Source organism: Hevea brasiliensis, chromosome 18, assembly GCF_030052815.1.
Source record: "Hevea brasiliensis isolate MT/VB/25A 57/8 chromosome 18, ASM3005281v1, whole genome shotgun sequence".
Taxonomy (NCBI): domain Eukaryota; kingdom Viridiplantae; phylum Streptophyta; class Magnoliopsida; order Malpighiales; family Euphorbiaceae; genus Hevea; species Hevea brasiliensis.
In genome coordinates this window covers 813330-841087 of record NC_079510.1, presented here as the reverse complement: position 1 = coordinate 841087, position 27758 = coordinate 813330, and the positions used below count along the sequence as shown (strand labels likewise).

Here is a 27758-nt window from a genome sequence, read left to right as displayed (position 1 = left end):
GAAATTTTAAAATTTTATTGTCCACCAACGGCTCATAAGGATGAAAAGACTATAATTTGGATGGTAGATTTAATTTTAAAAATAAAAGGACAAAAGTGTTAATTATTATATACTTTAATATGAAAAAGTAAGTTTTTCAAAAAAAAAAAATGAGGGGTGAAAATTTTAATAATAATAAAATATAAGGATTAAAAAGTAAGTTAACCATTAAAAAACTGAGCGAAAACTGAAAGCGTGTTGGCTTTGTCAATTGGTGCTGAGGCTTCAGAATTGAGTTGAAAACGCCTGGCAAGCGCAGCTGCTAGATTTGATGCTCATCTTAAATTGCTTGTAGAGAAGCCTCTTTCTCTCCGTAAGTTCCAACTTTAATCTCTTCAAATACTTATTTTAAGCCTTTCTCTCGTTAATTTCTGCGGAAAAAAAGCAAGACTTACCTTTCTTTGTTGTTATTCCACTAAGAAGAAGGAGGAGAGGAATAGATAAAATGGGTTGCACTTACAGTCCCTTGTTCCTTCAGAGAAGGTGGACATCTACTTCCGTCACCATCAGTCCATCACCAACTATTCTTAACAGTAGCAATAATAATAGAACCTCCCTTATGCCATCATTGACTCTTTTTCGTCTTTGTCCTATGTCAAAAACCCTTCAAACTGATGCTGTGCTTCGCCTCAAGGGATCACTGGAAACTAGTGCCAGTTGTAATAAGGAAATAACAATTACCAGAAGAAACCCCTTGCCTTTCAATTTTCCCTTGGAGAGTGGTGGTGGTGGTTGGAATAATAACAACAATAATGATAACAATAATCCTGTTGATCCATGGTGGTGGAATGATGGTAGTGACTCTTCAGAGAGTCATTTTCCCTTTGTCTGGTTCTTATGTTGCTCTGTGGTTTTCTGGTGTTTTATCCACTTGCACTTGGCTTCTTCAGCACTTGCAAGAACAACTCTCTCTCCAGAGGAAGAAGAAGTTGTCGATTTGAAGGTTTGGGAAATTAAAGGAAGCAAGTGGATCAGGCTCATTCCCGATCTCTTCAAGGCTGAATTTGTCGTTGCTCCATCATCATCAGGACCATCACATGATGATAAATCACCATCATGGTTGAGCGCTGGGGGGAATTTATGGCTACAATGTAAAGCTCTCTTCATTCGCCTTATGCTTCCTGAAGGATTTCCCATCAGCGTTACGCCTGATTACTTGGATTACTCACTTTGGCGGGGCATCCAAGGTGTTGCCAGTCAAATAAGTGGCGTTCTCGCCACCCAGGTATATACCATTCTTAAAATAGTAGCTGTATTTTTCTTTCCATTTATTTCCTTTCACTTGTGGTGCTGCAGTTAATTTTTTTCTTTTGCTTTTTAACACCTAAGTAGGCATTGCTTTATGCTGTTGGATTGGGGAAAGGGGCTATTCCAACTGCAGCTGCCATCAATTGGGTCCTCAAGGATGGAATTGGGTATCTCAGCAAAATCATCTTGTCCAAATATGGGCGCCATTTTGATGTCAATCCTAAAGGATGGAGGTTGTTTGCTGATCTTTTGGAAAATGCTGCCTTTGGATTGGAGATTTTGACTCCTGCTTTTCCTCATCTCTTTGTTTTCATTGGTGCTGCTGCTGGAGCTGGGCGCTCTGCTGCTGCTCTTATCCAGGTATTTCTACCTACAATATCTGGACCTGCCATATAATTACTTTCATGGTAGCCTGTGTTTACCATGAATTTTATACTACTCCTATACTGTGGTTGTAGTTAATCTGGGCATAAGAGAAAGAGAATATTTTGCCAGAAGAAAAGAAGGCAATGCTTTGAATTTTTAACTTTCTGACAGTTGTTCCTTCTGCTTTTTACTCTGCTTTTGGTATATGATTTTGCATATTAAGTGAAATTCCAACTTTTGCCAGCAAAAAACTTTGTTTTGGCTCTTTTTTTCAGCATTCTTATATTATTTTTTTATATCTGAGTTATATGCTTATATGGTAGAGTTTAAGAACACAACAGGAATCAAATTCACAGAATTGATAACAGAACAAATTGCAGCAATGCAATGGCTCTTCTCATTGAATAACTTGCCGTGTTTATACAATGCTCAATAATGAAAATAGTTCATGTTCCTCTCTAGCTGTTCTACCCTTCCCTCCATTCTGGTTTTGTTCATTAGTGGATCTGGCACGGTGGACCAATTTGGTGAATTTTAAGAACATAACAGGAATCAAATTCACAGAATTGATTATAGAACAAATTGCAGCAATGAAATGGCTCTTCTTATTGAATAACTTGCTGTGTTTATACAATGCTTAATATGAAAATAAGAAAAAAGATTACATTCACAAAGGCTCCAGGTTCTTAGACCCAAACAAAGAAAATTTGCCCCAGGAATACTCCCTCTACAAAATTATGCAGACTCCCCCTAATTCTAATGTTCTTCTATTTATACTTTTTCCTCCCATACTTGAAGCACGTGTCCTTTGATCCGTCATTCCCTCTAACCATTTTCTTCATGCCTTCTATTAGCTCAATAATAAGAATCTGCTGTTCCCCACTTTTCCTTCCATCTGCTCTTTTGCTCCTTTGAGAATATGTTACGTATCAAAGGAGGAAGTATAGAATGAATAGTGAGTAGTTAGGAATGTTGAGAGTTAGTGAGGTAGTGAGTTAGCTTGGAGGTATGTTTTGGGGGAATTAGGAGAGAGGTCGTTACTAAAGTTGTTGAGCTGTTGCAAGCTGTTGTAACTTCTCCCAGTAGTAGCTTGGTTACTAAGCTGCTATATAAAGCTCAGTAGCTATTTCTTGTATTTCATTCTGGAACAATAGTCAAGAAATACAGCTCTCTATTCTTCTCTTCTTTCTACCTCTCCTTCTAATCTTTCTCTTCTTTTCTCTTCTAAATTTTCTACAATTCTTTGTTAGGGATTCTTACCCTATCATTTGGTATCAAAGCTTGCCGAGAGGAAATTGAGTGGGTGTTCACTGCATTGTTGTTGCAATTACGACCTGGTCTGTGGTGGTTAGTCCGGAGATGGTTAGGGTTGCGGAATTGGAAGAAAGATTTAGGGTTATACAAGAGAATGTGGATGGAAAATTTAATTCAATAGAGGAAAGATTCAATGGTATAGAGGGAAAATTGGATCGGGCTTCTGCTGATAATGATGCATTAGCGCAGGCCATGAGGGCCTTCATGAGTGTGTGAAATACTCTGAAGTGTATAAAGTTCTTTTGGATCAAAGAATTGGGATTACAAGTTTATTTTTTATTAATAGGGTTGATGCTTGGTTTCACGATTGGAATAAAGGGGCAAATCATACTTGGGAAGAATTTGAGAAGGGATTGTGTGGGAGATTTGGGGATCTTGGATTGGAAGATATTGTAGAGGAATTTATGAAGTTGAGGCAAGAAAATTCTTTAGATGAATGTTTGGATATTTTTGAGGATTAGAATGGAGAGAGTGATGCCTGATTTGGGGGAAGCCTATTTTCTTTCTGGGTTCATGGGAGGTCCTAAAGATGAAATAAGGTTGATGGTGAGGATGTTGAAACCTGCAACTTTGGCAGAGGCAGTAGAAGTAGCTAAATTGCAAGAACAGATGCTAGATACTAAACATTTACTAAGACCTATACCTCTAATTTTGTTTGAAGCACTACCAATTACAGTTACAATTTTGCTTATTCCGATTCCAAAAATTCTCAAGCATACCCTTACCCTCCAAAACCTCCTATTATAGATTCACAAAATAAAACCACCATTTTCATAACTACTGCCAATGAATCTAATTTTATACTGGAAGTTCACCATCTGTTAACCAAAGTATCAATAATTCCAGCTTTTCTAAGCCTGCTACTCAGTCCACTGCTACTACTAAATATCAACCAAAACCTTGTTATAAATGTGGAGATAGTTATTTTCCTGGTCACCAATGCAAACCTAAAACCCTAACAACAGTTCATGTGTGTGAACAGGAGGAAGGAAATGGGGAGGAAGTATGGCATGAGGTACTTGAAGAGATGGAAGAAGTGAATGAGGAAGGGGAATTAATGCTGTTAGTACTTGTTGTAGAGAGTTGTGATGGAGTAGGCACAATTAGAGTGCTGGGGGTTCATAAGAACAAGGAAATAATAATACTAATAGACACTGGCAGCAATAGTAGTTTTATTGACAGAAAATTGGCTGAGGAATTGAATCTAGATTTGGTTCAGACACCTGAAACTGCCATAGCTGTAGTTGATGGTAGGAAACTAAGCTGCAATCATCAGTGTAAGCCTTGTAGTTAGAAAATGCAGTCTTATAAGTTTCAGTTTGGCTTTAGAATTTTGGAATTGGGGAGTTTTGATATGATTTTGGGAGTAGATTGGCTAAAAAGCTTTAATCCAATATTATTTGATTTCAAGGCTTCTAAATTTCTTTTAGAAAGGAAGGGGAAAAAGTGGTATTGCTGGGAGTAGGGAAGGTAGGGTCAACACCTGTTTTATGTTCTGTTGAGAGTTTCTTTCAGAAGAAAAGGATGAATTTCAAGTCCCCACTACTGTATGTACTGAATTCTTCAACAACAGCAGGTGCTTCATCATTTGACATTCAACCTGCAGCTGCAGGAGAAGGGGCCACACTTATCTCTGAGGAGAATGATAAATTGCAGTTACTGTTGCAACAATATAATGAGATATCTCAAGAACCTCATGAGTTGCCACCATTTAGGAGGCATAATCATGCCATTCCTTTGCTACTCCATACTCAGCTAGTTAATATCAGGCCATATAAGTATCGACACTATCAAAAGGCTGAAATTGAGAAGTTGATGGTGAATATGTTGTCTTCCTTAGTCATTCAGCACAGCACCAGTCCATACTCTTCTCCAGTGTTGTTGGTAAAAGAGAAGGATGGGACATGGAGATTCTATATGGGTTAAAGAAGACTAAATGATGTAACTGTAAAAGATAAGTTTCCTATTCCCATTATTGATGACTTGTTGGATAAATTGGATGTGGCTAAATATTTTTCCAAAATTGATTTGAGAGCAGTCTATCACCAAATTAGGATGAATCCTGAATATATTCCTAAAACTGCTTTCAAAACTCATCATGGACACTTTGAATTTAATGTCATGCCTTTTGGACTCACCAATGCCTCTGCTACTTTTCAGGAACCGATGAAACATATCTTTCAGCCTTATCTTAGAAAGTTTGTATTGTTTTTTCTTTTTTTGATGATATTCTGATTTATGGTAAGGATTGGGATTCCCATCTTTTACATTTGGAGGAGGTATTTGAGATAATGCAAGAACAACAATTATATGCAAAATTATCTAAGTGTTCAGTTGGGCAAACAAAGGAAAGTATTTTGGCCATATTATTACTGCAACAGGAGTTTCTACTGATCCTAAGAAGGTGCAGGCTATGTTACAGTGGCCTGTTCCAGTTTCTGTGAAGGAATTGAGGATTTTTTTGTGCTTGACTGGATGCTACAGAAAGTTTGTGAAAGGGTATAATATAATCAGCAAACCATTAATTGACTTGCTTAAAAAAGCCTCTTTTCAGTGGAGTGATGCAGCCCACGAAGCTTTTGACACTTTGCGAAGAGCCATGGTAGAAGCTCTAATTTTGACATTACCAGATTTTAGTTTACCATTTGTCATTGAAATTGATGCAAGTAGTTGGGGAATGGGGGCTGTACTACAGCAACAAGGTCATCCTTGGGCCTACATTTCTAAAACCTTTGGGTCTAGAAGTAAGGCATTGTCTGTGTATAAGATGGAGCTATCAGCCATCACTTTTGCAGTCTCAAAGTGGCGGCATTACTTAGAGCAAGGCCTGTTTTTCATTAAAACTGACCATGAGATTATTAAATATTTGCTTGAGCAAAGGCTACCCACTAATTTGCAGCAGAGGGGAATTTCCATGCTCATGGGTCTTGATTACAAAATTATTTACAGAAAGGGTGTAGAAAATAAAGCTGTTGATGCCCTTTCTAGGAGACCTGATAGGGATGGCAATTCTGCTATTATTTCCTCCTGTGCACTTCAATCTGCCATCCTCCCTACTTGGATGACCAACCTTATCCATAGCTATGATGGTGACTCTAAAGCTATTGCTATAATACAATAGCTCTCTTTGCATAGTTCAACTGCAGATTATCAATCGAAACAAGGGGTCCTTTATTATCATAGCAGACTGTATGTAGGTAGTTTCACTGATTTGAGGCATCACTTGATTGCTTTGTACCATGACAGTCCTTTGGGAAGAGAGGGGGTGGGGTGTTTGTTGGGGGCGCACTCCGGGGTGAATGTAACTTATTTGAGGTTAAAAAGCACTTCTTTTGGCCTAGTATGCTGAAGGGTGTTTTGGGGTGGATTAAACAATGTGATACCTGTGCTAGGTGTAAGGTAGAACATTGTGCCACTTCTGGGTTGCTACAACCTCTACATGCACCAACTCAGACTTGGCAGCATATTTCGATGGATTTTATTGAGCATTTGCCTAAATATAAAGGTAAAGATACAATCTTAGTGGTTGTTTATAGATTCACCAAGTATGGTCACTTTATTCCATTAACCCATCCATATTCTGCTTCTACTGTGGCCAAGCTATTTTTGGATTAGATTTTAAGTTGCATGGAACTCCTCAGTCCATTGTTTCTGACAGAGATAAAATCTTTACTAGTTTGTTTTGGAACGAGTTGTTTAAGTGTTTGGGAACAACACTGGCATTTAGTACAACTTACCATTCTCAATCAGATAGTCAAAATGAAAGACTTAACCAGTGTTTAGAAGGATATTCAAGATAAATGGCCCATTTGAAACCCTCTACTTTGTGTACTTGGCTTCCTCTTGCAGAGTGGTGGTGCGATTCCGCTATTCATAGTGCTATTAAGATGGCACCTTTTGAGGCATTATATGGTTATTCACCATCATTTCTTCCACTAATTGCTGTGGATTCTCCTACTGTTGGGACTGTGGACAGCTTATTGCAGGAAAGGGAGCTACTAGATAAGTTGTTGAGGGAGAATTTATTACTAGCACAGAATAGAATGAAACAGCAGGTGGATAAACAGAGGTCAGAAAGACAATTTGATGTGGGGGAATGGGTATATTTGAAGTTGCAGCCTTACAGACAAGCCTCAGTATCTGTTAGGCACTCCTTGAAGCTGTCTCCGAAGTACCATGCGCCTTATCAAATCATTGCTAAGTATGGTACAGTAGCTTATAAGCTACTACTCCCCCCAACTTCCTCCATACATCTTTTATTCCATGTTTCAATGTTGAAGAAGAAATTGGGGATTAATGTGACTCCATTAGTTGATCTGCCAACTATGAATGAAGAACAAGTGGTTGTGGCACCTGGGCAAGTTCTGCAAACCAGAACCATTAGAGATCAGTAGACTGTGCTGCAAGGGTTGATTAAATGGCAGGACTTACCTTCTGAAGATGCAACTTGGGAAGACCATTCTTTTATACAGGCTCAGTTTCCTGATGCTATACTTTCTTGGGGACAAGAAAGCTCTAAAGGGAGAGGAATTGTTACGTATCAAAGGAGGAAATATAGAAAGAAATAGTGAGTAGTTAGGAATGTTGGGAGTTAGTGAGGTAGTGAGTTAGCTTGGAGGTATGTTTGGCGGGAATTAGGAGGGAGGTGGCTACTAAAGTTGTTAAGCTGTAAAGTTGTTAAGCTGTTGCAAGCTGTTGTAACTTCTCTCATTAGTAGCTTGGTTACTAAGCTGCTATATAAAGCTCAGTAGCTATTTCTTGTACTTCATTCTGGAACAACAATCAAGAAATACAACTCTCTATTCTTCTCTTCTTTCTATCTCTCCTTCTAATCTTTCTCTTCTCTTCTAAACCTTCTATAATTCTCTGTTGGGGATTCTTACCCTAGCACCCGAAATGTGCTTGGGCCAGGTGGGCTTGCTTAACATTCCTATCATTATAGCTTAATAAAAAGTTATGGCATTTGCACATTTGGATATTTTTTTTTTTTTTTTGTTTTTTAAATGTTGTCATTTCCTAAAATGAGATGGTCTGTTTAATATTGCCTGCAATCCTAATACCACTTTCAGTTTTAACCTGATCTCATGATATAGAGTTGCTCAAATTTGACATAATTTTTAGGCTGCTACAAGGAGCTGTTTCTATGCTGGTTTTGCTGCTCAAAGGAACTTTGCTGAGGTATGACAATGTCACTTTGGATTATTTTAATTCTGTAATGCAGTTGCATTTAAGAGAGTACAGGAGTCTCTTGCTTCCTTGGTTGGCACACAGTTGGATTCATGTGTCATACTTCTTAGTTGATGCTTAACATGTTCTCAATTACCTTGATACCCTTCTACGCTGGTCTTTCTAAAAGCAATTATTAATTGTAGGTAATTGCAAAGGGTGAAGCTCAAGGAATGGTGAGCAAGTTTATAGGCATCATGCTTGGTATAGCACTAGCCAATTGCATAGGCTCTTCTACTCCCCTCGCCCTTGCTTCTTTCAGTGTGGTGACATGGATCCACATGTTTTGCAATCTGAAATCTTATCAATCAATTCAACTGAGGACCTTAAACCCCTATCGTGCAAGTAATTGTCCATTCTCTCTTTTATCTTTTTTCCCCAATTGGAGTAGTTTCTTAATAATGTTCTTACTGCTTTGCTAAAAGAAATGAATTATTATAGAAGGAAGTGAAGTAAAATCATAGGCAATAAGTCACTGGCTTGAAAATAAAAACACTTGGACCGTTATGGCTATGACGCAACTGACATGAGAAATTTATTGGTTTTATTTCATTTAGGTCAGGGATGTACAGCACTGTACTTAGACATGTAAATGGATGCACCGGCAATGTAACTTGAATGCCATTATGCTGATAAGCCCTGTCTGGTAACCTAAATGCCTAAGTAGCAATGTTGTTCCTCCAAAAGTACCATCTCAGCTGCTTCCCTTTCTTTAGGTTGTCAGTAAATTTGTTAACTATAGCTTTGTTTTGAAGAATGATTCAAGTAAAAACCTTCTGGGAGAATGTGGTCAGATGGAGTAGAGCAAGTTAATCACTTTTGACAATTTCTATCATACAAAGGACATGGAGAGTGAGGAGGATGTTTCTCAAAGAATTAAGGTAGACTGAATAGAATGGTGAAGTGCAATGAATGTTGTATTTAACAGCAAGGTCATTAAGTTGATGCAGGAATTCTAAAAAACATCAATTTGTTTAGCAATGATGAATGATGGTTGATGAAAAAAACTTTTCAAAAAATGAGTCTGGTAAAGGATAGGGAAGCTGAGATGATGTGTTGAGATATAAGGAATTAAGGATTGGTTGAGAAATGAGTGCATTCATAAAAAAGTGGAAGTGGCATCCATTGAGAATAAATTGTCAGAGTGGGGCATGAGATGGTTTGGCCATTTCTAGTGTTAGACTATTTGATGTACTGATATTGATAATTGAACTCATGCAAGTCATAAAAGAAGATGAGCGGTAAAGTAAAACAAGGGCTGTTCGAATGCTTTTTAGCATTCCCTACACCTTATGGAAAATATAGCTTCAAACTGAATAGTGCAAAGGAAAATGATCTATATAACTAATCTTAATTAGTTTCAGTTGGGTGGCATAGTTGAAGTCACAATTTGATGTACAATATTACTTCATCTCTGCAAGGTTGACCCGAAACGCTGTCTTTTAGCTGCTGATTTCTATTAATTTAAAACAGAACAAGACAGGGTCATTGATGTTTACTTGTTAACATAATTTGAATGTGAGCTCTTCATAATGTTAAAACTTGTCATGTCACAGAGAATACACTGTTGATGTTGTCATTGTCACATATTTATTCAGACCTGGACTGGTCATTATAACTGAAAAAGAAATAGGCTCTAAATACATGTGTATAACTGTGTATATCTTATAAAAAAGTATCATAGAATGTTAAACTAATAATAAATTTGAGAATTTGCATAGTATACATATAAGATTAAATTATTTATTTTTCTTTTTAATCAGCTTTTTAATTCACAATTTAATACAACTATTAAAGCATGAAAAGTGTGTTTCGCTTTATTTTTTAAAATTGAAATCTAGTATCTTGAAAGCTTAAAACAATTAAATATCTTTTATCATCATGAATAAAATTTTAGTTTTAATTTAAAACACTTTTTTTTTAAATGTTCGTTCAGTTAAAATTTACCCTTTCTATTTTATTTTTTGTCGCAATATGTATAAGCAAAGTTGAAAACTATAAATTATTTACTTATAATTATAGTATTTACTGATGATATAGAAAAAGGCAAAATATTGTATTTTAGTTCAAGTAGTTAAGTGTAGTCAGCAAATGATCTCACAGCAATTCTAGGTCAAGTGTTTGGCAGCATTAGGAGTTCCTCTTCTTAATGTCGAGGGTTCAATTGAAAATCTTGCAAACTGTCAAATTCTCATAGATTATTTTATTTTATTTTTTTATTATTGGATGAAATGGTGTCTTCTGAAGCTATTCCATTGCCTTTTCCTACACCAGTTCATCCATTTGAACTCTGACTGGAATATTTTGATTCTCCCTATCCTCATTATTATCATCATAATCATGACATGTAATAGAATACATTTTTTCTTTCATTGTTTTATCAGGTTTAGTTTTTAGTGAATATCTTCTCAGTGGCCAGGCACCTCCGATCAAAGAGGTTAATGATGAGGAACCACTTTTTCCAACTTTGCCATTTCTTAATATAAATTCTATGGACAAAGTGAGTTGCTCTATTTGAGAGTTTCAAGTTACTTTTTCTGATATAATTAATGATGCTTCAGTCCTGAAAAATTACAATTATGTAGATTAAGAGTCATATTTCTTTTCATAGTGCAATGGATCTCTATTTCAGCACCCACAGTCAGCTGTACTATCTTCAGGAGCAAGGGATGCAGCTGCTGAAATTGAGAAGCGGTTGCAGCTTGGCTCAAAGCTTAGTGATATTGTGAAAAACAAGGACGAAGTGCTTGCACTGTTCAATCTGTATAGAGACGAAGGCTACATTTTGACTGAACACAACAGAAGATTCTGTGTAAGTGTGCTACCTCATTATTTTGAATCTAAATTTTTTGCTTGCACTCTCAGAAACAACTGAAGGAGCAGAGTAATACTAAAGGTTAATTGGGTTTCTTTTTATGACCTTTATGCGTTGTTTGTTTCTTTTTTGTCCCACACTCCTTGATTCTTTTGTTTTGTCTCATCCTTATTTTTTCTTGATCTCTTTGATCTTTGTCTGTGATTTCAGTAAAAAAAGGGCCCAAATCATTACTTCAAAAGGCCATTTTACAGGCTTTCTTCGCAATTTTCTTGTTTCCAAGATCATTTCTTAAAATCAAAATTTATTTGTGTTCTTGCAAACTTCACTTTTATGGTCCCCTTCTTCAAATGAGTAAGATCCCATTTAGGTAAAAAATGAAATAGAATGAAAAGCAATTAATCTTTTTGGAGGAACTCTCAGTAATTTGTTTTTTACCTTTTTGTGTGTGTGTGCGTGTATGGTGTTTCTTATGAATGGAGAAGGTGGTGAGTTACCAAAGAAAGCCTGTTGTCAATTAAAGGAGATATGAACACCCAACTTCTGATTCGCATGGCATGCTGGTGTCCAAAGACAATACTATCCATTTAAAACTTAGAAAGCAAATAAAAAAAGGAAGGATTGTTGCGACTTTTGTTGCTTTTATTTGAGAGAGAAGTTTTTAATACAAGGCATTGAGCTTACTAGTGTTTATTGTCTGTTGTATGTTTGAATTATTGGCTGGGATCAGGTAGTGCTTAAAGAAAGTTGTTCAGGACAAGACATGCTCAAGGCACTATTCCAAGTGAATTATTTGTACTGGTTGGAGAGAAATGCAGGACTTGAAGCAAGTGGTACCTCTGCTGATTGCAGAGCAGGGGGAAGGCTACAAATATCTCTAGCATACACACAATGGGAATTCAGCCATGTCAAAAGCGACAGTGTATCAATGGGTTGGGTTACTGACGGACTTGTTGCAAGGCCTTTACCAAACAGGATATGTCCAGGTAATGTGGCCTCCTCAAAAGCAAGCTGAGGAGATGTCAAGGTGAGTTCTATCGTAAAACATAAGCGTGAAAACAGGGAAAGGATTTTTACTTGCTGATTTGTTGGACTACACTTCCTGCAGCAAAATGCTAAACATCACCGATTCTCATACAACTGAACACCGATTCAACCAACTATGATTGAAAAGTTTCAAAAGGATAGGTGAGCAAGGTACTGAACACAGAAGTATATTTTTACAAATTATATTCACATGTCAATCATCAATAGCGAGAGAAGGTCCTTGCAATGTGACTTTTGGTTAGATTTAGTAATTCTAATACTATTTTTATTGCTAAGTGAAATGTTTTTGATGCTGTAATTGAATTTTGAAATAATTACATGAGTATATAGTTCTGATTATTATTGTTATTGTTTTTGTTAGAAGTGTTAAAAATATCGTGTACAATTGAATATAATTGGTTACAAAAGTAACTGTAAAAAAAAACTACTTCAAATAACTTTTACTAACATAAATTGGGAATAAAAATTATACTTAGAACTCGACAAAAGCAGGAGATGATCAAGTACATGTTATGAACTGACTCTCTGCTACTCTGACAATCCATGGCATGATTTTGGGTTAGATTACATTCCAATGATACCTTGATAAAAGTTAAAATATACTGTAAGATGCCTTTACATGTATTTTCCTCTTCATCTTTTATAATATATATACATATATGTATTTACAATCAGGATATTTTTTACTAGCTTTTGAATACCAAGATTAAGCTATCATATCGACTTAGTATATTTAAGATAAATAATTTAAAAAAATGTCCAAGTTACATTTTTTTTTCTCATCCAAAGCTGTATAATTGAATTAACCTCCTCAATGCTCATACTTCTAGAAGAATGTAACTAATTCCCTGACAATTGTGATTCTATTACATCAATTTTTCTTGTATCATTAAATAAAGTAATAAAACATGCAACCTAATGAGCTGATTAAACATATTTGGGCCCGGTTCAGCTTGAAATACATTATTTTATATATTAAAAATTAGTATATATATATATATATATATATATATATATATATATATATATATATATATAGTCAGTATATTTTTACATGTAAAAAATGGAAACAATGACTGACTACTGTATAGTAAATGTTACATGCTTATGGCTCTCGATGATACATCCGATTCAACTTCTTGCAACTCTGCATCAGGAGCCTCAGAATTTTCCTACAAGCATATAAGCATGGGTTAAGTAATTAGCCGCCAAGGAAAATATTGTACACAAAACAACCGGATTAAATTGATCCTACTTATTATCCTTAAAACCAAGCTGATAATTCAACACCAAAATTGCACCTTACAAGTTAATTTGAAGAAAATTCTTGCTTATAACAAGTCTTTATTATCACATATGGACCAAACCAATGATCTTGTTGGATTTTGAATTTTACTTCCCACTTTTGTTTTATTCTAATACAGCCTTTTGAATTTGATTCAAAATGCTGCAATATCATTGGCTCAATTTATTACTCTCTGTAGGCACGAAAATCCTAATTTGATTAAGCATTTGCATAATGATCTGTGAATGACCTCTAATATTTTATTTTATCTTAACATCCAGTTCAAACGAAGTTTATGGACCAAACTATGTATAATATATACCGCTGTTTCCTTCAACTTATATTCTGCAAGGAAACGCTCCAATGCACAATCTCCACAAAGAACTTTCCCACCACATCCAGGAGCATTCACTGAACCTACAGACTCCTCATCAACTACCACTGCATCCACTCTATCACCTCCTGTTTTCACATCAGGAATCTGAAATATGCAAGCAATGAAATGAGTTAATAAATATCTGTGACCAATAGCTTGGTGTTGCCAGTATATCTTTCTTTAAGTTTTACCCCCTCCAATTAAGCTTTGAGAGTCTCGCATACCTCATACATGGCTTCAGTTAGAATACTCTCTAGTATGGCTCTTAAACCCCTAGCACCAGTATTCTTAGCCATTGCCTTTTGGGCAATCAATCTTAGTGCTTTTTCTGTAAAATGTAGCTTCACCTGAAATATAACTTTCAATGCTCAGAGACAGAAGAGAACAAGGAAGGGATACAGAGAGATATAGCATCATACAGTATTCATGCTAAATAATTTCTTGTACTGCTTGCCTAGAGCATTTTTTGGTTCTGTGAGGACCTGTCAACCAAAAATAAGAAAATTATACAAGAGAAGATGTTGTACATGCAAAGTTCTAATTTGTCTGGCTTGCTTACTTTCAAAGTGAAACAGAGAATGAAGCACATAACATGCCCAAGGCATCAGATATAAGATGTAGGCATGCACATGACAGGGTGGGTGTAATCAGGGTCTCCATGTTCTCTAATTGTGGCCAAAAACAAACCATTTCCATTACCATTTAAAATTTGGAGTTTTACAAAGGTCAAATAGATATTAATGACATAAAAAAGTATAACATAAATGGAAAACATGCTCTTAAACTACTACTTTGCACAATGATGAAATCAAAAGTCAATGAGGCTTGTTAAGCAAAGAGGCTGCTAACTAGGTTAATACATTTTTAGGTATGCAATCTAAAAGTTGACATTATTAAGTGCTACATTTACGTATAAATACTAGTCACAGGACTAAATCTCTACAATCAGTTAATGAAGTATCCTCCAATATTCTGAATGACTGGCCCAAGCATTCACAAACAACCCAAATCACACAAGTATTCATATGCAGCCACAAAGACATGATAAGGGAAAAAATCTAACAATTATATCAGTGGAATGAAGTATTACCTGCACAAGTTGGTCCTCGGTGAGAGCTAACAAGCTAACTAATATAGGAAAACGACCAACAAACTCTGGTATAAGGCCATATGCTACAAGATCAGCACTCTCAGCCTGCAATGTATAAAATAACTCTGGTTAGTATATGGAAAGGATTTTCCATCCATAACTTCTTTCCTGCTAAATAGCCAACATGCTTAAATAAGTTCTATTAGGGGAAAAAGGAAGGATATAAAAAGGAGTTGCAAGTTTTAAGTTCCCATTTGACAGAGTTAGACAATCTCCATTCTTACAGATTCAAGCAAAGATGATGTGACTGCAGCATTAGTTACTCCACCTGCTCTCATGTTAGCACGAACAGGTGCTCCAAATCCAATTGAGGAATCTTGCCGTCTGATAAAAATCACAAAAAGTATCAACTTTCAAGTTTATAATGCCCTGAAACACAAATAAGTTATATTTCACAGAATTTCTGATGGTAACATTATTAGAATTTTGAAGAGATTACCTCTCTGAAACGGTCTTATCAAGATCCACGAATGCTCCACCAACTATAAACAGGATATCCTTTGTATCTATCTGCATGATATATGTTCATACATGTAGAAATTCAAAAACAAATTTGCAAATTAACAGAAAACTTAGAATAGCAAATATTTTCATATTATGAAAATGACAATTAAAATTGAAAAGTTTCCTGGTTCCAGGAAATTTCTTTTATGAAATATGAGTTACCAATTAAAAACACACACACAAAAAAAAAATTGTCAACTGAATTATAAACAATGTGGTTTTGGTCTTTTAGACCAAAATTTTCAATTGAAGTAGTTATAGTTACCAAATAATTAGAAGCAAACTAACTAAAGAAAAAAAAAATAATAATAATAACAATAATAATAACTCATCATGAGTGAAATGGGATCACTTGATTTGTCGACTTAGAACACGTTCCTCCTCCTCCTTTTTTCATTCTTTGTATACTAACATTCTTCGATTTTGTGCCGAGCTGAGTGAAATGGGATCACTTGATTTGTCGACTTAGAGCACATTCTCGAGTGATTTGGCACTCGCTATCTAGGTCACGAAAACCATGAAGGTTAAGCGAATCTAGCAACTATGGCCAAACATTCTGACTTAATGTAGTTCTAAATCATTTAACCAGTTGAGCCCAAGTCATAATTATTCTACCACTCCTTGTATTTGTCAACTTGAATTTACTTGTTCTTCCACAACTACACCACCCTAGGTCCACACTCCAAATTGAACATATCCAAACAATCTAGACAACCCTTGAATCATGTTTTCCTTGCAGGGATTATTAAAGTATCAATTTAAGCCAAAAAAATCCAACTTTCATGCTTTTTCAATTTTTATCTAAATCTCTTAATTTGGGTAATTTTACCCACAATCTCAGACTGCAAAATTAGTGTCAATTCTATCCACTAGTCAAAATTGAAATTAAAAAATATTTTAGTATTCAACAAATAAAAAAATAGTTTTGTATTTTTTTTTCTCTCCCTTACTCCCACTCTCTCTCTTCCCGCCCACCCAAAATAAATTAATAAGAAAACCAAACATCCTTATCTTTACTTCACCAATCCATTTGAAGTATCTTAAAAACCCATAAAATCTTAAAAACTAATTTCTATATTTCTAGAGTTCAAAGGAAAACCCCTCTCTTTACTCTTTGCCCTTCCCAAAACCAATCAATTTTCACAAAAAAATGTACTACTCAAACACCTAGTCAAACAATTATGGCCCTCTCTCTAACCCAAAAGCTGAGTTCACCACCTTCCTTCTTGTTGCCACCTCACCCACATCGAAACCCTAGATTATGATTTCTCCAATGATGGCAAGATTGATCACTCCTTCCAGCATGTTTCTCATTTGTAGCTTTATAGTTGGGAAATTCTTTGGTTTACTACAAAGGATATCAGGCATTATTCTGTTGCTATTGTTAATGATTTGTTGGAGAGGTTTAATTCATTTGTTGTTGGTGTTTGGGATGGGTCTACATTGGTGCTAAAACGATTCATTGGGATTATTCTTATGAGATGGGAAGTTAAGGATATTTTAACTAAGCTTATATGGTTATGATATTTTGATAAAATTGAGGATTTATGGTGGGCGGAGGTAGGGTTGTGCACGTATGCTCCTGGTTTTCCCGAAGCGAATGAAAAACGAAATAAAAAAGAATCAAAATTGAAAAATAACCATTAATGTAGGAACTGAATTGTACTGAATCATTGTTATTTTATTATTTCAGTTTGGTTTAGGTTCTTCATTAATAATTGGTTGGACCCATACAAGAACTATATTGAACCGAAGAATCGATTTAGACATATGTTTTCCTATTATTTTTAGATATATTATATAATTTCAATATAATAATATATATTTATATGCAATTAACATTATAATATGTGTGTGTGTGTGTGTGTGTGTGTGTGTGTGTGTGTGTGTGTGTGTGTGTGTGTGCTTGTGTATATATACAATAACAAGCATACATAATTAAAAGATGCATATCTGGAACCCTAAGAACATTAACAAATTAATGATAACTTTCAAAAAGAAGCAATGCTATCATCGCTAAATGAAATCAACAAAATATTTTGGGGTTGTTACCTGTATGTTATCACCTCGAGGATGCTTCCTTGCTCCCTTCTCAGGAACATTCACTATCTGAACAAAAAGAAAACCATACTTTTATCTCACAAGAAAATATCATGAAAACAGTTCTAAAACTAATTCCAAAGAGAAGTTTTCCTCCACAAGAATGGCAATAAACGCTCAAAGGAGCAAGAGAGTACACCAATACACATAATTGCTAAGAAAAGCCAAGGTGTGAAAACTAGCATAAACATGTGAATGTAATTAACACCAAAGGGTGACAATATGTCAATATCTTTGGCCTTACACTTGTACATGAAGAAATTCTTCATAAAAATAATATTTACTAAAAGCACAAATGGCAACAAACTCTTAAAGAAGAAAGAGTAAGAGAATGCACCAATATACATAAGTGCTTAAAAAGGCCAAGTGTTAAGTTTTAGAAAGAGAGAACAAGAAGAAAAAGAAGAAGATAGGAAAGAACATACAAGCTACATCTTTCATTCACTTCACTAGTTTACATAATACATATGCTTCCATATTATATAATTCAAGTTACAAGATATAGTTCCTGTTATGGAAAGTCAATCATTATATTATTTCTGTGTATATTCTGTATTCTGTATTCCTATTTAGGATTTCTTATTTAGGATTTCTTCCTAATTAGTATAACACAATTATAGGAATCAATTGTATATAAATACCCATGTACAGATTAATTGAAATCAATGAGAATCATCTCTTTCTACATCTCTTTCTACATGGTATCAGAGCAGGCCATCTAGGGTGACTATTTGTTCTCACCACCCACCAGAGAGACCTTGGCCGCCAACGCTTCGATTCCGATCAACATTGCGTCGCCTCAATCCCCTCATTCCACCACTGTGTGTCGTTTCGATCCAAAGACACCATTAAAGGACTTCGAGGTTTGGCTCTCGATCCTATTTGGTATTTACTTGTTTTGTGATTTTTGATTATTTTGTTGCTTTGAGAAGTTTGGTTTAGCGTTTTGGTTTGTTTCTTTGTCTCAACAAATGGCGGATAATAAGAATGTTATTTCGATGTGATTCGATGATGACTAAGATCACGGAACACAAACTTAATGGTTCAAATTACAGAGTGGAGTAAGACGTTAGGGTCTATTTGCGTAGCATTGATAAGGATGATCACCTTACTAAAGATCCACCTCGATGATACACAACAAACTTGGCTAAGGAGGACGCTCGGTTGTTTTTGCTTGAACTCGATTCACGGTGAGGTAATTAGTTTAATTAATCACTTTGAATTTGTTAAAGAATTGATGGATTACTTAGATTTTCGATTCGGTAAAGGGAATATCTCCGTATTTATGATGTTTGTAAGGCATTCTACCTTTGAGAAAGAGAATAAGTCTCTCACGGCTTATTTTATGGATTTTAAGCGGGTATATGAGGAACTTAATGTATTGTTGCCTTTTAGTTACGATGTGAAAGTTCAGCAGCCCAATGGGAGCAATCTGTTATGAGTTTTCTTGCAGGCCATCCTTCAGAGAATGAGACTGCTAAATCTCAGATTCTTTACACTTCTGAGATTTCCTCTTAGCAAGAAACATTCACCCGGGTCCTTCGAACAGAAAGTACCCAATCTTCACAACTGCAAGAGTGCTCTTATTAGCGTAATCCAAATGGACAACAGGTAATAGAAGAGGAAGTAGAGGAGGAATTACAGCAATGAAGTAATCGTAATGGAGGCTAGTTCTAATCAGGACTCAAGAGGAGTCATTTGTTATTATTGTCATGAGCCCGCCATACAAAATATAATTGTCCGCACTTCAGAGGAAAAATCAGCGATCACAGATGGCAAATATGGCGTGAGAGGATTCTACGGTATCTTCCTCTGAGAAAACTGTTTTGGTATCTGCAGAAGATTTTGCACAGTTTTCCCAGTATCAGGCATCTCTAAAGCCTACCAGTTCCCCTATTACTGCGATCGCTGAGTCAGGTAAATCCACTACATGCCTTGTGTCTTCCTCATCCAAATGGGTTATTGATTGTGCACAGATCACATGACAGTAATTCTAGTCTTCTATCCGCTTCTAATCCCACTTCCTCTCATTACTTTAGTGATGGTTCTACTTCTTGTGTCATGGGTTCTGAATCGCGAATCCGACTCGTCAATTTCTTTGTCATCCGCTTTGTGTCTACCAAATTTCTCTTTTAATCTACTTCGTTAGTAAACTTACTCGTACCTTAAATTGTTCTATTTCCTTTTTACGATCGGTGTTTGTTTGAGGATCTTACGACGAAGCGATTATTGGTAGAGGGCGTGAGTCGGTGGTCTCTACATTCTGGAAAATCATGTACCGCGTCGCTTGTTTGCTCCAGCCATAACACCTCTTGAAGCTCATTGTAGATTGGGTCATCCTTCTTTGTCTACCATGAAGAAGTTGTGTCCTCGATTTGATCTTTATCGACTAGAATGTGAGTCGTGTCAGTTTGCAAAACATCATCGTTTGCCTTCTGTGTCTAGAGTCAATAAACGGGCTTCATCCCCTTTTGAGTTAGTTCATTCTGATGTTTGGGGTCCTTGTTCTGTTACTTCTAAAACTGGATTTCGTTATTTTGTTACTTTTGTTGATGATTACTCTCGTGTTACCTGGTTATATTTAATGAAGAATCGTTCTGAGTTGTTTTCTATCTTTTGTGCCTTTTGTAATGAAATCAAAACTCAATTTAATATTTCTGTGCGCATATTAAGAAGTGACAATGCTAAAGAATATTTTTCAGCACAATTTCAGTCTTACATGACACAAAATGGCATTCTTCATCAGTCTTCCTGTGTGGATACCCCATCCCAAAATGGCGTGGCCGAAAGAAAAAATCGGCATCTTCTTGAGGTAACTCGTGCTCTTCTTTTTCAGATGAAAGTTCCTAAACACTTTTGGGCGGATGCAGTTTCTACGGCATGTTTTTTGATCAATCGTATGCCGTCTTCTGTCCTTAATGGGGATATTCCTTATACTGCTTTGTTCCCTACAAAATCTTTGTTTCCTGTTGAACCCCGTATTTTTTGTTGTACTTGTTTTGTACGTGATGTTCGTCCATGAGTTACTAAATTGGATCAAAAGTCTCTCAATTGTTTCTTCCTTGGTTACTCCCGTATCAAAAAGGGTACCTGCTTTCTCTCCTACACTTACTCGTTATCTTGTTTCTGCAGATGTCACATTTTTTGAGTCCACTCCATTTTTTTCTCAATCATCTGTGTATGAGAGTCAGGGGGAGGAGGATGATATCTTAATATATACTGCCCAATCAATGTCTAGTCCTCTCTCACAGCCTGTTTCTTCTGTCTCTAGACCTACTCGGCCTCCCGTTGTTCATGTTTATTCCAGGAGATTGGAGATTACTGACTCAGATCCTCCACCAGCTACTTCGTTGGGAGATCACTCATCGATCATGATTCTGATCTAGATTTACCCATTGCTCTTCGTAAAGGTAAACGTTCATGTACTTACCCTATCTCTTCTTTTGTTTCTTATAATCAATTGTCTTCTTGTTCTCGGTGTTTTATTACTTCTTTAGACTGTTCCTATCCCTAATTGTTGGTGAGGCAATGTCTCATCCTGGTGTCTTGCTATGAAAGAAGAAATGGAGGCTTTAGATGCTAATGGTACATGGGAACTGTTGCCTTTGCCTTGGTAAGAAAGCTATTGGTTGCAAATGGGTATTTACTGATGAAAGGTAAATCTGATGGTTACGTGGCTAGGTTAAAAGCACGCCTTGTAGCAAAAGGATATGCTCGGACATATGGGGTTGATTACTCGACACTTTTTCACTGTAGCTAAACTTACTTACATTCGCTTGTTTATCTCTTTTGCAGCTACATATGATTGGCCCCTGCACCAATTTGATATCAAGAATGCTTTCCTTCATGGTGATCTTCATGAGGAGGTGTATATGGAGCAACCACCTGGGTTTGTTGCTCAGGGGGAGTTGGGTAAAGTTTGTAGGCTTCGGAAGTCTCTTTATGGCTTGAAACAAAGTCCTAGGGCCTGGTTTGGGAGATTCAGTGAAACAGTACAGGAATTTGGTATGCAAAAGAGTAAGTGTGATCACTCAGTATTTTATAATCAACTGAGGCTGGTCTAATTCTCGGTAGTCTATGTGGATGACATTATCATCACTGCGAGTGACTCTGCAGTATTTCATCTCTTAAAACCTTCCTCCAAACCAGTTTGACCAAAGACTTGGGATTATTAAAGTATTTTTTGGGTATTGAAGTTATGAGAAGTAAGAAGGGTATTTTCTTGTCTCAAAGAAAATATGTCATCGATCTATTGACAGAGACAGGAAAATTAGGTGCTAAGCCTTGTAGTGCACCAATGACTCCAAATTTACAAATCATAGGGGATAGTGAGTTGTTTGAAGATCCAGAGAGATACAGGAGATTTGTATGAATATTGAACTACCTTTCTGTCACTCGTACTGACATTGATTATGCCGTTAGTGTGGTAAGTCGTTTATGTCTTCCCAACTGTTGCTCATTGGGAAGCCTTGGGACAAATCTTGTGCTATCTGAAGGAGCTCGGAAGAGGTTTGTTATATGGTAATCATGGGCATTTGAATGTTGAATGTTTTTCGATGCCGAATTTGGATCTAAGGTTGATAGGAGGTCAACTCTGGATATTGCGTTTTTGTTGGAGGAAATTTGGTGTCTTGGAAAAGCAAGAAGCGAGTGTAGTTTCTCGATCTAGTGCTGAATCCGAATACGAGCCATGGCACAATCGGTATGTGAGGTAATGTGGATATTTCAATTACTAGATGAGACAGTTTTAAGACCCCCAACTGCGAAATTGTGGTGTGATAATCAAGTGCTCTCCATATTGCTTCTAATCCGGTATTTCATGAGCGGACCAAACATATTGAGATTGATTGTCACTTTGTTCGTGAAAAGATTCAACAACAGATCATCTCAACAGGACATATCAAAACTGGAGAGCAGTTAGGAGATATTTTCACAAAAGCTCTGAATGGAGCTAGGATTGACTACATTTGTAACAAGTTGGGCATGATTAACATCTATGCTCCAACTTGAGGGGGAGTGTTATGGAAAGTCAATCATTATATTATTTCTGTGTATATTCTGTATTCTGTATTCCTATTTAGGATTTCTTATTTAGGATTTCTTCCTAATTAGTATAACACAATTATAGGAATCAATTGTATATAAATACCCATGTACAGATTAATTGAAATCAATGAGAATCATCTCTTTCTACATCTCTTTCTACAGTTCCAAAATTAATTCTAAATCCCTTGAATTATGGAGACAGGCAGGCAACTCATTCCCTAAAATAAGAAGTAATATTCTCTTCAAATTAAGGAAAATCTTATCAATTCTAACACTCCCCTTGGAAGAGATCTTTCTAAAATTATGGAATCAAAGACCCTTTTAAAAAATATATATAAATAAAACAAAAATGCAACTACTATAAATAGAGGGTGGAGTTTCTTTGAAATCAAAAGTGGGCAAAGTGCTAGAGGAGTTCCTCTGATTTGGGCGACTTTGCACTCTAGTGGAAGCAAGTCCAATTAGCAAAGCTCGCCAAAGATGGCGCCACCCGTTTGCGCATTGGGCTTGAAAGAAGAAACGACATGTGAGAACACATGCTTGTTGTTCTGATGACGAGCTTCTGGGTTCAGGCTGCTGGCATGCAGTGCTTCTTCTGGTGTGGTGGGTGAGACAAAAGGGATCCAAAAAATGGATGGGTTAGGTGAGAGACTTTCTTAAGTTTGTCTGTGATTTCATATCTGATTTTTGAAAAACAGAAAAATGAAATAAAGGAAAATAAAACCAGAGAAAGGACTTTAAACCCTAATGTCTGATGAAGGATAAGAAGAGAGCAGGGACTTCAGACCCTAGACTCTGATGAAGGTGAAGAAGAGAGTAGGGAGTTTAACCCTTGGCTCTCAAATCATGAAGAAGGAACAGATGAGTAATAGCTTTGGACTAAAACCCACAACTTTGGGAATCAAACCCACAACTTTGGAACTCAAACCCAGAAAAAGGAAAATAGCTTTTGGGACTCAAACCATAACTTTATGCAGAAGGAGGACACTAAGAAAGGAGAAACCCCGAAATTTTATGTAGGCTTTAATACCACGTTAATTTTTGGAAAGAGAGAACCACAAGAAAGAGAGGAAGGAAAATAAAACCAGAGAAGGGACTTCAAACCTTACAAGCTCTAATGAAGGAGAAGAAGAGAATAGAGACTTCAACCCTTGGCTCTCAAATCACGAAGAAAGAGAAGAAGAAACAGATGATTAATAGCTTGGGATTAAAACTCACAACTTTGGGACTCAAACCCAGAAAAAGGAAAATAGCTTTTGGGACTCAAACCCATAGCTTTATGCAGAAGGAGGACACTAAGAAAGGAGAAACCACCTCCCAAAATTTTATGTAGGCTTTAATACCATGTTAATTTTTAGAAAGAGAGAACAGCAAGAAAGAGAGGAATGAAGGGAGAAAGCACACAAAGACTACCATGCTAATTTTTAGAAAGAGAGAACAACAAGAAAGAGAGGAAGGAAGGGAGAAAAGCACACAAAGACTGCATCTTTCATTCACTTCACTTGTTTTCATAATACATAAGCTTCCATATTATATAATGAAAGATACAAGATATAGTTCCATAAATTACTCCTACATCCCTTGAATTATGGAGACAGTTCATTCCCTAAATTAAGGAGTAATCTTCTCCTTAAATTATGGAAAATCTCATTAATTCTAGCAGCGTGAAAACCAGCATAAAAATATAAATATAATAAAAATATAAATATAATTAACACCAAAGGATTATAGTATGTCAATATTTTGGCCTTGCACTAGTACCTGAAGAAATCCTTCATAAAAATAATTTCCCTACTAAAAGCACAATGTGATAACGACAATCTGTTCCTATATATTTCTTGCCCCTAAATTCTGTAGTTCCAACAGCAATAATTAACAAGGAATGTGAACCATAGATACTGGATTCCTGTTTGTCAATTAAACCCAAAAATTATAATAGGACTCACAATGTGCTTGGGTTAATAAAATTACATAATTCACAAAGGCGTAACCTGTATCTTTATCAAGACTTATATTATACCTTTAAATTGTTACAAGACATTTCCCTTCTAGATGTGCCAACTCAACAATTTGATGTATTGTGTAATTGCAAAGCATATAAATTTCAATTAGAGGATACTATAGTGCAATCATTGCTCCTTCATCATGCATCAATGAAATAACATATCCTTTCTTCAGCTTAACAAAAGACAAAGTTTGATAAGGAAAAACCAACACTAATCAATATCTATATTCATCCATATATATTTAAGCATGGATGTTGACAAAAACATAGTTAAGACAACGAGGTTAAATTTGCAATTTTTATTTATGACTATTTAAGTAACGAAAATTATAATAATGTGTTAATCTAATTTTAAATCATTTAGAGTGATACAAAATAAACTTTCAAAAGTACTAGTGTAATGTTCATCAATATAGTGGAAACGGAAAATCCTGTAAATCTCTATCAGGGGAACTACACGTCAATCATTAATCTGTTTTTATAGATATTTATGCTATTTCATGAATGTTTATGAATAAATATAATTTTCAGTCACGCCATTACCATCATTAATAGTAGAGCAATTCAGCTAGTGAAATTGTTAGACTTGGCCAAAAGATCTCTCCACATCTAACAGATGGTTCAACCTTGAGATTTCATATTTCCTAAGGCTAAGGCTAAACCTTGCCAAAAACAAGCTTGAGCCTAAGCCCAAAAGAGTAAAAAATAAAAAATAAAAAATAAAAAAATGAACACCTCTTCCAATAAGATTCAAATGGAAATTCAAAAAGTTGTCTATTGAACCATTCGACAAGTCAATATGTACATCAATGGAGAATGATTCATAATATAATATATTGACAAACATTGATTGGTATTATTGTTTCTTTTTGTACTTTCATACAAGTCATTATCGACAGAAATTTAATATGAAAATAGAAATTATTGTTAAAATATTAATATTAATATAAATAATTAAATATCTTTTTTTGCTAAAATTCTTATGCAGTTTTTGCAGTCAATACTGCTATGTTTTAACATTGAATTAGAACATCATGTCTTTGATTTACATAGCCAACAAAAAGTTTTAATTGCACCATTTTTCCAATTTCAAGTACTTGATTAAAATTATAAGTCAAGAGACTAAGGGTATATTTGGAACTGTTGTTTGAATTGCAGTTGAGAAAAGTACTACCTTGAATATGTTAATTAAGGACCATTAAAATTTATTTTTAAGTGAAATTTGACATATTTTAGTTATAATAACTTTAAAACAGCTAAATAGAGACTACAAACTACTTTTTCTAACATCTAAAATGGTGATTTTTCCAAAACATTTTTGAGACTCAATTCTAAACAGGCTCTAATTGTGAAAAGTAAAGTTTGAGAATCAAATTTATATTTTCGGCCTATTTGGATGAATAGTTAGAGTTAACAATAGCGTTTGGACTCCTAGTTGCTTGTTCAGAGAATTTTGTAAAATCAACACTAGAAAATCATAATGTTAGCAGATCCAACCATAACTGAAACGCTAAAGTTGGGATTTATAGTTTTTAGCATTTGGGTCTTTAGTTTCAAGTTACCAATAGCTAATTGCACTCGTTAAACCAAACAGATCTTTAATGCCTTCTCATTTAGATCATTGGGATTGTCATCCTTGCCAATAGCAGTCATGGCCACTATCACCATCTTAGTTGCTTCTACCAATTAACTATCACCACCATACAAAAAATAAAAAAACCACCATTGCCACCTATGCCATCACCACCACTAAAAAGAATATCGCTTTGCATTTTTGGTAATAGCAAAGACAGAAATCATATATCTACTATACTGTAGTAGGGATGAGCACTATCCGATTCAAACTGAATTATCGAACCAAAACCACCTTGATTTAGAAATTCGGTTTGGTTTATTCAATAATTCAATTCAGTTCAATTTTACATTTTAAAAGACTCCATTTATTTAGTTTAGTTTGGTTTTTATACTCCAAAAAAAAAATCGTATAAACTGAATTAAATCGTATAATATAATGCACTTTTATTTAAGAGCTTGATAAAAGAGACATATTAAGTTAGGGTTTCATTCTTCTTCCTCTCATTCATGTGTTGTAGCTATCCTCCACTTCCCTTTCTCTCATCATCGCACCTTCCCTTGTTTACTCTTTCCTTTCTCGTCCTCTCACTCATGTGTAGCCGTCATACTCTTATTCCCTTTCTCTCATATTTGCCCCCTTCCCTTGTTTGCTCTGCCCTTCTTTCTCCTCGTTCCTTTCTTCCTTTCGCTATCTTTTTCATGTAGCACTAGAAAGAACAAAGGCAAACAATAAGGGAAAAGAGAACTAATTCTCAAATTGCATTAATCGCAAATAGTTATCATATCAAAGCCTGTTAATAGTAATAGAAACCCTCAGTCCTTTTTATAGAGTTCACAATCCTAGTCAAATTAGGTAACTCTAATTCAAATCTAATTAGGAATACTTAAGAAGATAAACTGAAAAATAATAAGCCTAATAAAAATAAAATTCTTAAACAATAAAAATTCTAAATTTCCTAATTTTATAATGAACATAACTCCTAAATTCTATCTTCCCCTGCTACATTATTATTTGATCCTCTCAAAAGCACTGTATCAATGGCTATGCCTACTTCAACACCTATTGCAAGCTTGACCAGTGGACCTGCGCTCTATGCGGAATCCTTAATGGGCTTTCCTTTTGTACAATTGCCCGTTACTCGCATCCTCAATTTTGCGTCAAGACAATGTCCTTTTTTATTGATCATGAGTTGCCTAATAAGTGATTTTAAAGCTGTGGTCTACAATTTGTTTTGATGTTGGAAGAGTTTTGAGAGAAAATAAGGGAATTTTTCTTTGGTGTTCCAAAACATTGTGTTGGCATGAATTGATTGTTTTTCCTAATTATTATATGACAATGAATTTTGATTTCCTTGCTTCTCCTTATATATTTAGTTCGATAATTGTGGTGACAATCAAACTTCAAATTGGCATTAAATTTTTTGTTAATTGAGGTTCCTGCTTCTTTGCTTCATACGATTCGATTTGATTTCCTGTCCCAGCAATTAGAATTTATGGGGTGAATAACAAATATATCTGAATCGTTACAGAATCTTACGATTCGATAGTGAATTAGGTAAATCAATATAAATCGACCTATTCGGTCGATTCCTTTTCTAAAGGGTTGTTAGACCCTAAAACTTTAAAATTTAAGATTTCTCTTCATTTTTACTACGAAAAGTG

The 27758-nt window shown here is 35.5% G+C and overlaps 2 protein-coding genes across 4 annotated transcripts in view; one reads left to right on the top strand and one right to left on the bottom strand.

Annotated features, from left to right (window-relative positions):
- Window positions 1–228: 228 nt before the first annotated feature.
- On the top strand, window positions 229–12403 carry LOC110655840 (protein root UVB sensitive 1, chloroplastic). 3 transcript variants are annotated; one of them, XM_058140480.1, is made up of 8 exons: window positions 229–352; window positions 463–1264; window positions 1372–1647; window positions 8089–8145; window positions 8340–8538; window positions 10578–10693; window positions 10805–11005; window positions 11739–12403. In XM_058140480.1, the coding sequence occupies exons 2-8, from the start codon at window positions 485–487 to the stop codon at window positions 12021–12023; spliced, it is 1914 nt and encodes a 637-aa protein (XP_057996463.1). In that variant the 5' UTR covers window positions 229–352; window positions 463–484; the 3' UTR covers window positions 12024–12403. The 3 variants fall into 3 exon arrangements, with proteins under 3 accessions (XP_057996463.1, XP_021668001.2, XP_021668003.2); XM_021812309.2 differs by having other exon boundaries at window positions 236–1264; window positions 11739–12035; window positions 12117–12403; XM_021812311.2 differs by having other exon boundaries at window positions 237–1264; window positions 10826–11005.
- Window positions 12404–13075: 672 nt separating this feature from the next.
- LOC110655839 (CLP protease regulatory subunit CLPX3, mitochondrial) overlaps window positions 13076–27758 on the bottom strand; it is a 33324-nt gene continuing 18641 nt past the window's right edge. Inside the window, exons 8-15 of the mRNA XM_021812301.2 lie at window positions 17423–17479; window positions 15306–15376; window positions 15091–15190; window positions 14807–14911; window positions 14136–14198; window positions 13941–14063; window positions 13663–13821; window positions 13076–13227 (exon numbers count right to left, since the gene is read on the bottom strand). Of these exons, the coding sequence (XP_021667993.2) occupies window positions 13153–13227; window positions 13663–13821; window positions 13941–14063; window positions 14136–14198; window positions 14807–14911; window positions 15091–15190; window positions 15306–15376; window positions 17423–17479 (753 nt within the window). The 3' untranslated portion in view covers window positions 13076–13152. The remainder of the gene's footprint in view (window positions 13228–13662; window positions 13822–13940; window positions 14064–14135; window positions 14199–14806; window positions 14912–15090; window positions 15191–15305; window positions 15377–17422; window positions 17480–27758) is intronic.